The following is a 16,035-nucleotide window of genomic DNA, read 5'->3' as shown; positions in this document are numbered from 1 at the left end:
CTAGTAAAGCAACAGCTTTGGCAGCCATATTTAATTTTCTGATAGACTGCATGATCCGATTTGCAAAATACTGGTGGAAATGGATTCCTTGACCATAAAAACCTATGGATAGACACCAGAAGTGTGGCCGTAGTCCTTCTAGAATAGGAGATTTGACACTTTGAAGTTTAGGGGACCGTGTCCGGCGGTCATCTTGGATTTGCACGATGGAAACGCCTGGTTATGATTTTTAAGCCACTAATTGTTATTTCCTTCGTCATAACTCACCAAATCATGGCAAAAAAAAAAAACAGATCTCGAGACAAGTTCCTACCACTTAGGACCAACTTTATGTATCTTGGCGGCCATCTGGATTTTTGGTGGCCATCTTGGATTCTGGATAAATTTCAAGATGGCACAAAATCTTATTTTGATTAGTATGGTCTGAAGTACCGGAATCCATTAAGAAAACCTTGACAGGAAAAAAATGACAGTTTTTACCTGGCTCAGCCCTGTCTATGTTGCACTTAAGCTGCAGTGAGGTCAAATTAACACCCAAACAAGTACTAAATGTGGGTGAATTAGATTAACTGTTTTGTTGTGGTGGTACCTTGTGTGTTAGCCATGGTTTGTGTGTTGTTAGAGGAGCTGAAGGAAACAGCTGTTCCATCATCTGAGTCCAGCGGCGTGGGCAGCGGAGGAGGGAACTGGACGTTAGTCAGGTCGGGCAGTGAACCCCCGGTACTGAGAGCTGCTGGTATCAGTGAAGTGCTCGACTGCTGGTCTGGAGACGGGAATATGCTGAACAAAAGAAGGGTGCGGTTAACATGCAGCAGAGCACACAGGGAAAAGTGTAATGAGCTGTCAGCTTTCCACTGTGAGATAAACGAATAGAAGTGTATTGGTTTGATTAAATGTCAAAAGCCATTGTGACTTCTGGAATCTTTTCATATTTTATCACTCATGCCCTTAAAGTGTAGGTGACACAATATGTAATGTTTTTTTTTTTGTTGAGTATTTAAGACTAAAATTAAACAAGTTTGAAATGTATCCTTTCCTGGTGCGCAGTTACTGAAGAGATACATATTCGGATTTTGAACTAAAAACCAGGAACTTCCCGGCGAGTCCCGACATTGAAGAAGAAGTAGGAAGTGACATCACCGCCGGAACCATTACCTTAACAGTCCCATTAATTTATGGATTTTTCAGGCTAGGCCCGTTTCCACCGAGTGGTTTGAGTCGGTGATGCACGTTTTTATATGTGTCAGAATGGTTAAGTCTCGCCGACAGAATCATTTTGATTGGCAGATGGAGCACTTTTCTTGATGAGCGCGCTTGCACAGTCTCGGCCGCTTCTCCACAGTCTTAACTTGCAGCACAAACAGGAGGGACTTGATCCATCAGCCGCAGACACAATGAACAGATCACACCTGTAGGTGACTGTGCCGGTTGCGGATCAGTACAGTAGAAACTCAAACCATCATGGACTTTTCTTCAGCCAGGACAACGAATTAAATTATTTTCAGGCATTGTTTTGTAAAGGTGGATACGATTTCAGATGATCTCACTGAAACAGACAGGTAAGACTATATTATTTATTCCTTGTGTGAATGGTTTTAATATTTAATAATAACGTGTTATGCTACTAATGTACAGTACACTAACTATTCAAGAAGGAAACAATATTTATTTTAAAAATAGCTGATATTTTCAGTCACTCGTGACATTTTTCAGATTTGAATGTACCTGTTTCTCAGAAAAAAATCATAATAAAAAATCCACACCACCAGTTTTTTTTTGATGTCACAGATAAAACTGATTTATTTTTTTTAGTCAGTTGATTAGACCAAAGAGCTGGCAAAGAAGTATCACCTCCACCACCATGCCGAAATCACCTGCAGTATTTATTTATTTTATAATCACCATTATTTGTTCTGAACTCTGTCAATATCGTCACAGAAGGTTTTCCTCCAAGGTTTAGTCTCCCACACTGTCATCTAAATAAGGCTCATAACCATAAGGCTGTGTCCTCCACAGCTTATTCAGAAACACTTTCAGACTGGACTTAAAAACAAAGCTCCACACTAGAAAACCAAATCGTCCAAAACCAGCTCGACCTGCGCTGTGTTTACAATTAAGCTTGAATCAGCAGGTGCCGTTCTGGTGATGACGTAGCAACAATATGGCCGCGGCTGAGGACTGGAATAGAGCGCAGGCTTCAGACAGCTGTTGTTTATCCTTCACCTGCGCACTTATCATTGACTTTTATTGTACAGGATTTTTTTTTAAATATCAACATTTCATCATTTTTAGTGATTATGTGTACACATTTTTTGGTGTCACCTACACTTTAATTTTCCCTGTGCTCACTCAAGTTAGTTTAGCTTCTGGGTTTTTGTCTTCATCTAATCACCATTAGAACAACTTCTGGTCGCCAAATTATACTAGGTTCTGCTCTGCTCTCTTGTGTACTATGCGTTTCTGATTACACATTACCTGTTGTTGGACTGATTACCTGAGCTTCTTTCTGGCCATTCCTCCTGTCTGCCATCTTACTGCTGTTAGCTGTTCAAATAATTACTGCAAACAATAAAACCTTTTCAACCTGTGGTTCTCTGCACTGGGGTCCTTGCCCAGATTCATTACATGCTAAAGCATTCTCATTAATCGTAAAGCTTAAAGTCACAACAGAGGAAAAATCAGTAACACACTCACTTGATTCCAGGAACTTTGCACGTTTCAGATCCTTCAAAATCCTGAAGAGGAAACAATGAATTATAACAAGCGTGTATAGCAGAGATAGCTGCATAATCAAAGATGTATGTGTTGATGATTGACCTTTTTGCAATCCCAGTTCTGTTTTTGTCCATCTTCATCAATCTGTTTGACTGCTTCAGACCCTGGTACAGTGAGCAAGAGAACTGGAACAAAAAGAAATGCATCTCATTCTCTTGTTTCCAGCCGAACTGATCCTAAGACTCACCATCACACGTCCTCAATTAGAGGATCACAAACCTTCTCCACCAACCCACAGACACAGTTCTGACTTTAATCGCCATCAAGGCTTTGTAATACAGTCCATCACATGACCTCTGCCAGTCCGTTGGCAGGCATAATAAAAAAAATTAAGAGAATACAAACAATGTTGAAACAAAAAACTTGGGTAAATATTCAAAACAACTTCATTCAAAATTCATCAAGCTGTTTCAGGAGCTGTCACTGCCAGACACACCAGTCACACTCAGCAATCATCTTCCTGTTCCGTCATCAAAGCCTCGTTCAAGGCTTTAATCACACACAACTGAACCATCACAAGCAGCAGAAAAAAATAAAACAAAGACACAAACAAACAGCGATCGCAGATGATAATCTTAAATGAATTAAAACACATCTCAACAATAACTCAAGATTGTACAATTTCCTGTATTTTATTTGTGATATTTACTGGACATTAAAGTATATAATGTGGCTGAATGTAAAAGAAAAGAGATGATGAAACAGTACCTCGTTTTGGCTGGAGTTCCTGTGAGCCACCACTGAAGGAGACATGCTGGACAGGAGTTAGTGTGCTCTGGTGTAGCGCCGAGTCAGAGTTTGTCCTACAACACAAAATACCAAACTAACACCGAGTGTGGGAGAACCACAAATAACCCTGGTGATACACACGTTGGAACAGAAAATCACACGTGTCACAACCACTAGAGGGAGATGCAAACACTATCCCCACTGGGAATGAGTTTTCCAGGCTTTGGAAAAGCCTAGGCATATACCCTGAAAAATGCAGTGATTGACTGGAGAGATAAATTACCCCACCCCTGCAAAGTGTTAACTCAGTGACTCAAAATCAATAAATGCCATCATCTTGTATTTCACTAAATTAGAAGGGCTTATGAAGAGGATGAAACAATTAGATGATAGTTAACTTTAATGCATTTTTTTCAGAATTACATCAGGTTAATGGGAATAACTTGTGTGATTTACAGAGAAATTAAGGTGTTATGTCACCATGTTCATGAACTTTCCCTGCAGAAATGGTGCTCTTAAACCTTTGCGTGATGCTGGATATTCCAACAATAACAGAGCTTTATTTTTTGAGTGACATAAATTTGAATGACATTTATGTTAGCTATTATATATTGGTACAAAGAGGTTGGGAGTGACAGGTGGTGTAGGATCTAAGAGCAGTGCAAAAGAAGAGAGATGTTCGGCAGGCTTGATGCATGGATTAAAAGTGGTGGTGGGACTTCATTAAGAATCGGCTCCGAATCCTGTTGTTTGCAATGCTGATGGACAGGTTGACAGATGAAATCATGCAGGAGTTTCCGTGGACTATAATGCAGATTAGACTGGATGTTTGTCGTGAAAACAGGGAGCAGGTTGAGCTAATCATGGGGAGGTGGAGGTACACACTGGAGAGAAGGGGAATGAAAGTCAGTCAGAACCATGCTGAAAGATGGAGGGTATGTGCATGAATAAGAGGGCGGGCAGTGGAATAATGAGGTCGCAAGGAGTAGAGGTGATGGAGGTACACAAGTTTAAATACCTGTGGTCAACTATGCAAAAGTAATGGAGAGTGTAGCAGAGAGGTGAAGAAGAGAGTATAAATAGAGTACAACAAGTTCAGAAAAGTGAGAAAAGTGATAGAAGGATTTCTGTAAGAATGAAAGGTAAAGTTCACAAGACAGTAGCAAAACCAGCGATGCTGTACATGTTAGAGGCAGTAGCACGAACAAAATGACAGGAGGCAGAGTTGGAGGTGGCAGAACAGAAGATGCTGCACAGGTGGAACGTTTGGAGACAAAGTCAGAGAGGCGAGATTGATATGGTTTGGACACGTGCAAAGGAGCGATGCAGGATATATAGGGAGAAAGATGCTGAGGGTGGAGTCAGTATGCAGGAGAAAAGGGAGGGCAAAGAGGAGGCTTATGGACGCTGTGAGGGAGGACATGCAGGTGGTTGGAGTGACAGATGAAGATGAAGAGGAGAGGGTGAGACAAAGCACTGGATCTGCTGTGGTGACCCCTAAGAAGAACAGCCGAAAGAAGAAACTGTTTCACCAACCTCGTAATCTCCCTGAGATTCAGTGATTGACAGGTGACTGACAAACACAGGCAGCTGAATTAAAATCTTATTTATTTTAGGAATCCATAGTCAATTTAACTGTTTCAGAAGAATTTTAACAAAGCAAAACATGATTAAACATTTTATATTTCAGGATGACTCTGGTCTTGAATTGAACTGAATTCAGATAAAATAAAATATCAAGTATGAAAATAATAAAAGACAATGCAAAAAAAAAAAAAAAAAATTAATTAAGAATTAATGTCATTGCTGCCTAAGAAGGTTGCTTTTTGTCTCCCAGCTCTTTGAGACTAAACACAGCAAATACATTTGATATTTAAAGTGTGAGTCTGGAGGGACTTGAAAGAGGGACTTTGAGAGTGATGGCTTACCTCCTCCAGCTGGTATCGGGTGGAGGTGACAGGTATACGGAGCCATATGGACAACTGTCAATGTGAGACTGCAGGTTAAGGAAACACAGCTGGACCCTGAAAATCTGACATGCTAAATCAACGGACTTATATGAAAGCTTTAAATAAGAAAGACTGCAAAAATTGAAGGGAAACGTTGGATTACATTGGACTTGATTAATGTATCTAACAGAGTAGCAATCAGTTAAAAAAATACACACACAAACAAGTAGTGACTAAAAACTAAGAAAGTTTAAATTGCACACCTTGTGTCACATCAATCAAAAAAAAAAATAAAATAAATAAATAACTTCAAGAATAGAAATCAACAAGAATCCAGAGCTAGATCACAATACGGATCTTCTGTTGAGCCACTGTGAAGCCTTTCTGGCCAGTGATTTGACATCACTGGCCAGAGATTAATACTCACCAATGCTTTTTATATGAGACTCAGTAGTTCTGAATGACCAGTATGTGGGGCAAGAATCATGACCATACAGGGTTCTCACCAGCACAGTTGAACATAGGGGATCCCTATGTTGTGATATGGCTCCCCTACGCTGTGATTCAGGCCACTTGCTGTGATTTGGATCCCCTATGCTGTGATTTAACCAGTGTTTTTCTGTTTTCTAATTTTTTAAAAGGACATGTCGCACATTATTTTGCATCCCAGTTAGCAACACAAAGTGGCCCTCAAAATGCAGGAAATGGTGTTTCAAAGGGTTATAAATTTCAAATTTTTCTGGGAAACCCTCCTACAATAGTCGCGCCTCCAATGCTCATCGCATGGCTATACCCCGTGAAGTTCACCCCTATGTTGTGAAAAAATACTGGTGAGAACCCTGCCACACCTCAGTATTTATGTAAGCACAACATTAAAGGATATCTGGCGTCCGTGTTTGTCAACAGACAAAGGTTTTCGGTGGGGTGAAGTAATGCGGATGCGGTCCCGATAGACCCGGTCTACCAATCCATGATGTCGTGTCATTCTGTTGGTGTCCAGCCCTGAACTCTGACAACAGAGACACAAGAGATCAAAAGGATCAATCTGACGTCTACGATTCCACTATTTTTGTTCATGGATTTCGTTCATGGATTTTCATGACATGAACACCTCTCACAGCAGAAAAACAAAACTGCTAAGAATCAGTTTAATATCTATATAGACATTCCCACAGGTTTTACTGTGTTGATATTGTCAGGACACATTTAAACTACTCTTAAATATAACTACCATGTTTTCTGGAGTTGAAATCACACCTGTCAAAAAAAAAAAAAATGGCTCTTGAAGAGGACAAAAACAAACAAACAAACAAACAAACAAAACAGATATAAGTCAAAGCATTTTTTTGTGTGGAACTCACTTTTTAACACTGTGTTTGCGGGGGAGGGGGGAGTAACTAACAAAAACTCAATGTAGCACATGTGCACACCACAGCCTGTGCTGTTACTTCAAATATGGCCTTTGAGTTTCTCAAGACAAGTAAGACCGACAAATAAATGTTCAATAGAATAAAATAATGGATGTTTTGACACAGTTTGAATAAAAGAAAGTCAAATGCACAAAGATTTCTGGCCCACAGTGTTAGACAAAAAAGAAGGAAAATCCACACACCGGTATAGAACTCCCAACATCTTCTTGATTATCCTGCGCCTGGCCTAATCAGGATTGGATGTGCGCACAACTACTATTTTTTCCACAGTGTTAGAAACACTATAAGAAAAAAAAAAACTGTAATCAGCTCTTTAATTTGGGGGTTTGGTGCTTGTTGTAGTGTACTTTTAAGACTAGCATTTATTCTTATATGACTGGAGTTTATTTTGTTTAGTGCTTTGTTTCCTGGGAAAACCCTACATAAATACTACTATTAAAAATGAAAAACACATGATTTTTTTGGTATACACCACACCAGAAGTTCCAGGACCTCCTAAAGTAGCAAAAAACAAAAAACACTCCAAAAAAAAAACAAAAAAAACAAACTGTGACTTATACTCAGAAAATATGTACATTAATAATTCGGAGGTTCATCTTCAATCATGAAAACCCTTTTATGTTTTCTTGAGATCGCAAAGGAAGTCTCAGGACACACCCACAATCTCCGACAAAGTCATGCATATGCAAACATAACATATTACTCTTTGCAATATTTTTTAGCTAATAATACTCTAAACTTCATAGCAATGTTAAAGGCCTTGTCACACCTTGACGATTTAGCCAGGATATGCAAGATATCAAAATTTCTCTAAAATGCTGGCATATACTGAACTATCGATATTTTTGTTTTTTCTTTATTCTGGGCATATACATAAAGAGTTGGACGCAGACATAACGTATTAATAACTTAAATAGAATGTTTCGATAACTTATACCAACAAATGCTTAGTGTGTTGCCAGCATTCACAACATATGCCCAACAATAGTTTAACTCATGCGCACAGCAGCGTATCGCCAAAGATCACATGTTGTAGCTTCTAAAAAGGCTGCCACTTGATGATTCAAATCATAACTGCAGTAGACATCACAGTATCAACATCACTGCCGCAGTATCAACATCACTGTCATGCAGAAGAAAAACTTTGAAAAATGCAGCCAAGAACTCTGCTGCTCACTGTGGAATCCTGAGGAGTACTGACGGGTTCCTCCTTGTCAACTGTATTTTTATACCAATTCCTCTAAATGCTGCCAATGCACCATTATACTATAGCATGTTCAGTAAGTTCCTTGGACATCCACAACGTGTCGAATACATTTATATTTCAATATGCGTTGGAGAAAAGTTCAATATAAGTTACGCATAGGTTAAAAGCATGTTACTCATAGGTTAGAAATAGATTTTGGGTACACTAGATATCTCGACATAACTCACAAGTATGTTGTGTGAATGTGTGTCAATGATCACATAACTTACCTACAACTTATAGCCCGCCTATACAGGACGTATGAGCCATATGTCGAACATTTTATGTATGCACAAAATGCTTTGATGTCCTCGCTGTACTGCAACGTATACCAATGTGTTTCATCATTTTTTAACTTATACAAAACTTACCCATAACTTATTTGATGTACGCCAGCATATTCGTCAAATTTTTCATACTTCAGCATATGCAGGCTACAACCCCAATTCCAGTGACGTTGGGACATTGTGTACAATGTAAAAAATATTTAATATATATTCATCACCCCCCATCTCTGCTTGTGAATGCCTGAGCCTTTTAGGGATGCTCCTTTTATATCCATCATGACACTCACCTGTTTCCAATTACGTGTTTTTTGAACATTCATCAACTTTCCCAGTCTTTTGTTGCCCCTGTCCCAACTTTTTTGAAATGTGTTGCAGGCATCCATTTCAAAATGAGCAAATATTTGCACAAAAACAAAAAGGTCTATCAGTTTGAACATTAAATATCTTGTCTTTATGGTGTATTCAGGTGAATATAGGTTGAAGAGGATTTGCAAATCATTGTATTCTGTTTTTATTTACATTTCACACAATGTCCCAACTTCATTGGAATTGGGGTTGTAAATCGTCAAGGTGTGACAGGCCCCATTAAGTATCATTTGTATGCCGTTTTAAACTGTACGCAGAAGGCATAGTTTCATCACCTTATGTCAATAAATAACTTTTGGGTTTTGTACAAATACAACCAGTTTGTCCACTATTGGTGTTGGATACAGGGATTGAAGCAAAAAAAAAAAAAAAGTCTTATAATTGAAATTTTTTTTTTCACGACCAAATCATAAGATGTTGACTCTCTAACTTTTTATAGAAACTCTTTTGCAATCACAACCTTGGCTTTAAAGTGGATATAACACCTAAAAAATTAGGTAAAACTGATATAAATATCAAAAATATACATACAGTATAGTAAGTTGAAAGTGGTTTTAATCATTATCACTGAGAAATAAAGTTTGTACAACTTCTCAAAAGTGTGTTTTTTGGAAAGCGCGCTGGCAGCGTTCCATCAGAGGTCACGTAATGCAGTGACGTCACAGCGTGGAGAGTCCCGTCTTTGTCTGTTAGATTGACAACAGGAACTGATAGACCTCAGCAAAGACAGTGACGAGATCGAGAACTTTTCTGACTCCTCTTCAAGTGTGGATTATTTCTGTGAGAAAATTGAGACTGACTCGGATCCTGAGGATGTTGCAGAAGTGATTAGACCCTACAGATTGGAGCTGTAAATTTTGGATGAACATTCAAACCAGGAGCATTCTGGCAGCGAAAATAATGCTGACGGTGTTTATGGCGGAGCTGAAGCAGAGGCAAGAGACGTGCCAATTCCGATGGATTTTGAAAGGCTGCAGAATATGGAATGGTAAGGGAGGCTTTGATTTTTGTTGCTGCTGTTTACAACACTCTAATTATAGCATTTTCGATTCTAGCGTCTGTTTACTGCCTTAGTTATTTTTCCGGAGCCGCGATAGTGTAGCTACTACTTGCGGACCACCGTCATTACCTTCGGGTTTTTGCCGTTTTCGAGTGCCTGGCATTGCATTCATCCATTTAGTTACGTTATTTTCACAAAAGAATAGGAAATAAACGGCGAAAGTTTCAAAAAAGATCACCGAAAACAACAGTGAACATGCCACCGCAGTGTTTACTCCGTATTGCACTGATATTTTTACAAGTTCCTTGACCATTCAAGATTATTGTGAACATATTATTTGGGGTTGACATTTTAGGTGTTCAGTGAGCAGCGCGAGAACATGGAGACGGTAGAGGAAAATGTCTGCTGTCGGGAGCAAATGCGTGTGTGCGAGCGGAGCGAGCGGCAGCCTGACATTTCGTGCATCGCACAACACTGTGGCTTTCTATTAATCTGCCTGGACTTGAAAAGGCTAAAACCCTTTGCCCTTGTGTTTGTGCAATATGCTGCGACACACTGGTCAGGCATATCGACAAACAAGTCCCTGAGAGCTGTGTTTAATCAAAGTTTCTGCCGCTAAAAAAAGTGTAAACAACGGCCGCCAGGCGCGCAAGCCGATACGGTCTACATGTAGTGACGTATTTCAGGTTTGGTGCTCAGTGGGAGGCTGGTCACGGGGCATGCACATTTTCAGTGGTGGGACATTCAAATGTTGTATATAACGGGAGAACCACGTCCATCTTCCCAAAACGCTTAGGTTGACCGAATTCTATAATCTTTGTTACATGTAATAAGACTATGTTGTCTTTAAGTGTCATATCCACTTTAAGGTAAAACAAGGTGGAGACAGTTAAGAAAACAGCAAATTGTTCTCCTCCTGAACAAGATTATATTTCACTCACTAACTATTGCTGCTCTTTTCTAAAGCAGCATCATGTTATAGAAACACTTTATTGAGGCATGGAGGCATGTCCCCCCACAGCACGCTCTTTCTGTCTAGATTCGCCCCTGGTTTGCCGTCTCTGAGCAGGAACAATCAAGAATTTGTGTATTTATGTGGAAAGCATGACCTGATTGAGCAGTAAGAAGAGGTTTTAGGAGTATTTTTTTTAGGAGTGTTTCTTCTGCAGCTGTGTTTAACCACAGCGAGGACACTCAGGGCAGACTCTGAAAGAAAAGAAAAGTTTCAAATATGTTTGTAAAACACACACAGCAGGCCGACCCACCGCCCCCCTCCTCACTCCAGCGGAGTGCACACAGGATATGGAGGAACAGATGCGGGCACTCTCAGTGAGCAGAAAACAAACAAAAAACAGCAACCTTACTCTAAAAATCGATTTTTGAATGTCTTAAAAATGGCGCGCATGTCTCCTGGGGATGCTTGCGGGTTATCTCATCCACATAAATCCTTAGAAGATTGCCTTGCATCAGTGAAAAGCTGGATGTCTAGCAATTTCCTACTTTTAAACTCTGATAAGACTGAAATGACGGTTCTTGATCCAGTGAGACATCTGCCTCAATTTGATGAGTTAACGCTTGGCCTAGGCTCGTGTCATACATCACACTGACAAAGTGAGGAACCTTGGTGTAATTTTTGAGCCTACGCTGTCCTTTTACCTCCACATTAGAAATATTACGAGGATTACTTTCTTCCACATGTGAAATATAGTGATGATTCGTCCCATCCTGTCTATGGCTGATGCTGACACACTGATTCATGCATTTTTTTTCTAGATTGGACTACTGCAATGTTCTATTTTGGCATTTCTTCACTGGCTTCCTGTTCCTGTGAGATCAGATTTTAAGGTTCTAATATTAACCTATAAAATTATTCACAGACTAGCACCTCCCTACTTAGCTGACCTACTTAAGCCCTACATACCGGCCCGGGCTCTGTGTTCTCAGGGTGCAGGGCTACTCTGTGTCCCTAGGGTGAATAAAAAGTCTCCGGGTCACTGAGTTTTCTCTTATCGTGCCCCTATTTTGTGGAATGATCTCCCTGCATCAATTAAACAGTCAGATTCTGTGGAGACTTTCAAGTCCAGACTTAAAACGTACTTATTTTCCCATTTGTATGGCTAGCATACAGGCATAGTATGTTCCTATGCTTTTTACCCTTTTAAATTCATTTTATTAGTAAACAGAGTGTGCAGCAGCCTCAACTTTATCTAAAGTCTGGGTCTTTTAGTGAAGCTTAGGGCTAGTGGTCGGCGATCATCTTAGTATTTCTTCTGTTTTTCTTGTTGCTCGATGCTGACAAATTATACTGCATTTGTTGTCTTTTTGATGCCCGGGAGAGAGTGGGTGTCTTCTTCTGCAAACCTCCTGTCCTGTGCACCAGCATGGACTCCCAAAATTTCCTGTATATTTGTATTGTCAATTGTGTCAGTAGCATGGCCCAAGCAGAGGGTCACCCCTGTGAGTCTGGTCTGCTTGAGGTTTCTTCCTCAAATTATCAGAGGGAGTTTTTCTTTACCACTGTCACCTGTGTGCTTGCTCTATGGGTTGGTAAGGTTAGACCTCGCTTGTGTGAAGTGCCTTGAGGAAACTTTGTTGTGATTTGGAGCTATATAAATTAAATAAACTAAATTAAATTGAAATAAACTGCTCCAAGTCAGCTGTATAGTATTTGGGACACCACTTAAATTAGCCTTTTGAAGTGGAAGTAAATTACCAAGCACATGTCTAGTTATACTTTGCAGTTGCTCCTTTTCAGCAGAGGAAAATGTACAGATTATAAATTTGCCACAAATAATTTTCAGACACAAAAAAGGCTCTCAAAAAACACTGACAGGAAAAAAATGTGATCAGATATGCTGTAATTGTAATTTTCATGGATGTTTGTTTGAAAAATATCACCTGTTTTTCTTGTTTCGTGTCAAAAATACATTTTCTTTTGTCTGGGTAATTCTTGCTGACCTGAATGTTGGTGGTTTGACAACATCAGTGTGTGCTTTTTCCTTCCAACATTAATCTAAGTCATTCAACTTTCTGCCTGCTATTCATGCCCCCCGGCTGCAGTTGCCTTGCACAGTCCAGAGGGCCCAACCCTCAGTTCAAAAATGATGGGACACTGTCTACTATTTATTGGAACAGTAGCGCTGTTGATCCAAGATGATTTTATAAAGGTCATGGCAACTACAACGACTAACTTGCCCACACTGTCACCTGCAAGGATTTTGCATGAATGTAATTTCAGCAGAGACTTCTTCCTTCCCTCTCTATCTCCCTCTAAACACTTGTGTAGTTACAAAGTTACATGTAACTTGAAAAGAAGTTGTCTGTCTGTTTCTTTCCATTAATAATTTAATTTATTTCTTTTATATAGTGCCAAATCACAACAAAGTTGCCTCAAGGCGCTTCACACAAGTAAAGTCCAAAGTCTTGGTCTGGTCACCCTGTAATTTTTAATATTGTTTTTAGTATCTTGGAAATGTGTTTTGGGTAACAAAATTATCGTCTGTTTTTTTCCCCCTTTCTTTTTACTTTTAGAGTAATACTGTTCATCATTGTTTCATCATCAATACCAGCGCCATACAAAGTTAAATTGTTGTGTCATTATTATTTTGACCAGTGATAAATATTTACATTTTTTAAATTAATTGAAGCTGGGCTCATATTTTGGCATGAACGTCTTTTAAAACATTTGGCCCAACATACTGCAATAATACACGCATCCAATATCCATCTGGATTTCTTATGTTTATTCAGCTTCAGTCTCCTCTAAAAAAAGCATTCTCTTTGCTTCTATACAGTGTGTCACCTTCTGACCGGCAGATTTTACTCCACAATACAAGGACCTCATCATGTAAACATTTACAGAGCAGGTCCAGGTTTGATCACTATTGTAAAACACTATTTGGACAAAGACAGATGACTGCAAAGGAGCTTTATTTACACAAACTAGCAGGAGAATATAGGAGGCCGCAGTCTCATTTGAACCCTCCATGATATCAGGGGATTTGACCACTTACGGAGACCTCCATTTAATACATACACAGCATAACTTCACATGGATAAATAGTGTACTGTTTTGTTTTCTGCTGCAATCACCAAAGCAATGGCGAAACGTTTCTGGTTTTTTTGGTTCCTAGTGGAGAAGAAAAGACGAAGCAAGTTGTTTCCATGTAATTTGACCAAAAACCCATTGAAAATGCCGTGGCTGGTACCCAGAAGTAGAGACATTACCTCATATGCACGCCCCAAACAAGACTACGGTCTCCTATTACTGTAAACTAATGGAAATGGCGTCCATTATTTGCTAATTTTACATCATTTTGTCCAAAAGTACTAATCCTCACCAGGACGGAGAGAAAATAACCACATCATGAGACAAGAAAATATACTCAATATATATGATATAAAAGAGAAAACAGCTTTCTTCAGGTTGTCCTGCCATAGGAAATGTGAAGTAAAAACATATTTACCTGAAAAGGCACATCAACAGCGGTGTTCCCAAGCTGATTGACGTTAGGCAGAGAGCCTCCATAGTACTGTCCACGGTTCTGCCCCAACTGCAAGTACTGGGTCTTCTGCAACTGTAACTGGAAGAATAACGGCACATAGTATACCAAGAGCAAGAACAAAAGAAATGATCACTGAAAACTCACAGCTCCAGTGCCACTCTAGCAGTCTGAACATTTTTGGTGGAGCCAGTGGGTTAGACGTCACTATGTGCAGGGAGGCAATCAGTCAGTTCATCAGTCAGTCAGTCAGTCTGTCAGTTAGGTGACATTTCACTTGTGCGTGAGATTACTGGCCTGATTGTCACCAAATTTGGTTTATGCATTACCCATAGTGACCCCAAAAAGTCTATTTATGGTGGGGTCAAAAGGTAAAAAGTCACTTGAGCATACTTCGTAAAAAATTTGCAACCACAATGACTTTTTTTTTTTAAGTGCCGCCTGTCACCAAACTTAGTATGCGTGTTAAGTATATCAACCCCAAGAAGCCCGTGAACTTCTTTAGGGTCAAATGATCAAAATCACTGAACTGTACTTTGTAAAAACCTTCTACACAAAAGCCTCACTTGTCAGTCATCAATATTTGTCCAGGGCGCTGGAAGTTAGTGCAAAGTATGCGCTTGTTAAACAACAGCGCCAAAATCATGAGCACTCATATAGCCTCAGATAGACAGAAACCGAACGCCTGTCACAATAAAAGTCAAGCTGATCTTTTAGGATGGCATCACTGCCTTCAGAATGGAAGGGCTAGAAATCCTCAGAGCTCAGGACTTGGCCAACGGGGACAAAAGTTGAGATGAAGACATGGTGATGTCACATCAACATAGAAAATCAACAGTATCTGCTTTTAGACAACAAAGTGTGGTAATGTTCTCGATGTCCACCACAGCCAACATCAATTGTGTTGTGACATGAGAGACATTGACACTGAGGTTACAGTGCGAGAAACCACCCAGTGCATGTCCAGAGCACTCCAACCACTTTGGTTTGGCATTGAATATGACTTTACTGATGCTACGAAATATCAAGGAGGATAGTCGTTTCATATGAAGTCGGCATCCACTGAACAGTTTTTCCACATTTTGTGAGTTCTCTTAGTTAATCATAGCTCCATGCTTACGAGAGCAGAAATCAGTGTGTTCCTGAATGGTGGCAGCCGATGGAGTTGCCGTGTACGTCATGTAAAGCTGTCAGCGATTATATCTAACATTAAAAAAAAAAAAATGTAAATTGCTGAGGACTTTGCCCGGTGTGTGTGTGTGTGTATCAAAGCTCTGAACCGACGCTTTACATAGTTGTCAAGTGATGACGTTAAACATCAAGGTACCATGTGATAATTCACTGTTTGCAGACACCTGTGCTGGAAAATTTTGTCAAACAAGTTTTAAAGTATTTCCATGGTTCAACTATTACGCACCCACAATCGTTAAATACACTGATTATAAGTCTCAGTCAGCAGATAAGGTTTATAGCTTATCTGTGTGTGTGACAGAGAGAGAAGTGTTGAACTGAAATCCAGTTAAATGCTTATTATTATTATTACTGGTTATAGTTCAAGTCCTCTAAAATAATCGACACATAAAGATGACAAAAATTACACTCAAAAGGCAGCAGAAGCCACCAATTAGCACTTGTTTTTGCTGTGGCTTCATCACACCTGCCACCACCTACTCATTTATTTCAAAATGCCACCTATTGTGTAATTTGTGGAACATATATATATATACACACACATACATATATATATATAT

The 16,035-nt window shown here is 39.6% G+C and overlaps 1 protein-coding gene across 4 annotated transcripts in view; it reads right to left on the bottom strand.

The window, feature by feature from the left end:
* Window positions 1-16,035, bottom strand: part of LOC117522086 (CREB-regulated transcription coactivator 1-like) — a 75,874-nt gene that overhangs the window by 42,788 nt on the left and 17,051 nt on the right. For 3 of the 4 annotated variants that reach the window (XM_034183460.1, XM_034183458.1, XM_034183461.1), the window contains exons 2-8: window positions 14,249-14,365; window positions 6,337-6,462; window positions 5,433-5,494; window positions 3,484-3,578; window positions 2,818-2,900; window positions 2,695-2,735; window positions 590-780 (exon numbers count right to left, since the gene is read on the bottom strand). In XM_034183460.1, coding sequence (XP_034039351.1) covers window positions 590-780; window positions 2,695-2,735; window positions 2,818-2,900; window positions 3,484-3,578; window positions 5,433-5,494; window positions 6,337-6,462; window positions 14,249-14,365 — 715 coding nt within the window. The remainder of the gene's footprint in view (window positions 1-589; window positions 781-2,694; window positions 2,736-2,817; window positions 2,901-3,483; window positions 3,579-5,432; window positions 5,495-6,336; window positions 6,463-14,248; window positions 14,366-16,035) is intronic. The other variant, XM_034183459.1, reaches the window with a different exon arrangement.

The sequence above is a fragment of the Thalassophryne amazonica genome, chromosome 12 (genome assembly GCF_902500255.1).
Source record: "Thalassophryne amazonica chromosome 12, fThaAma1.1, whole genome shotgun sequence".
In the NCBI taxonomy this organism is placed as follows: Eukaryota; Metazoa; Chordata; class Actinopteri; order Batrachoidiformes; family Batrachoididae; genus Thalassophryne; species Thalassophryne amazonica.
This window is presented reverse-complemented; position numbering and strand designations above follow the sequence as displayed.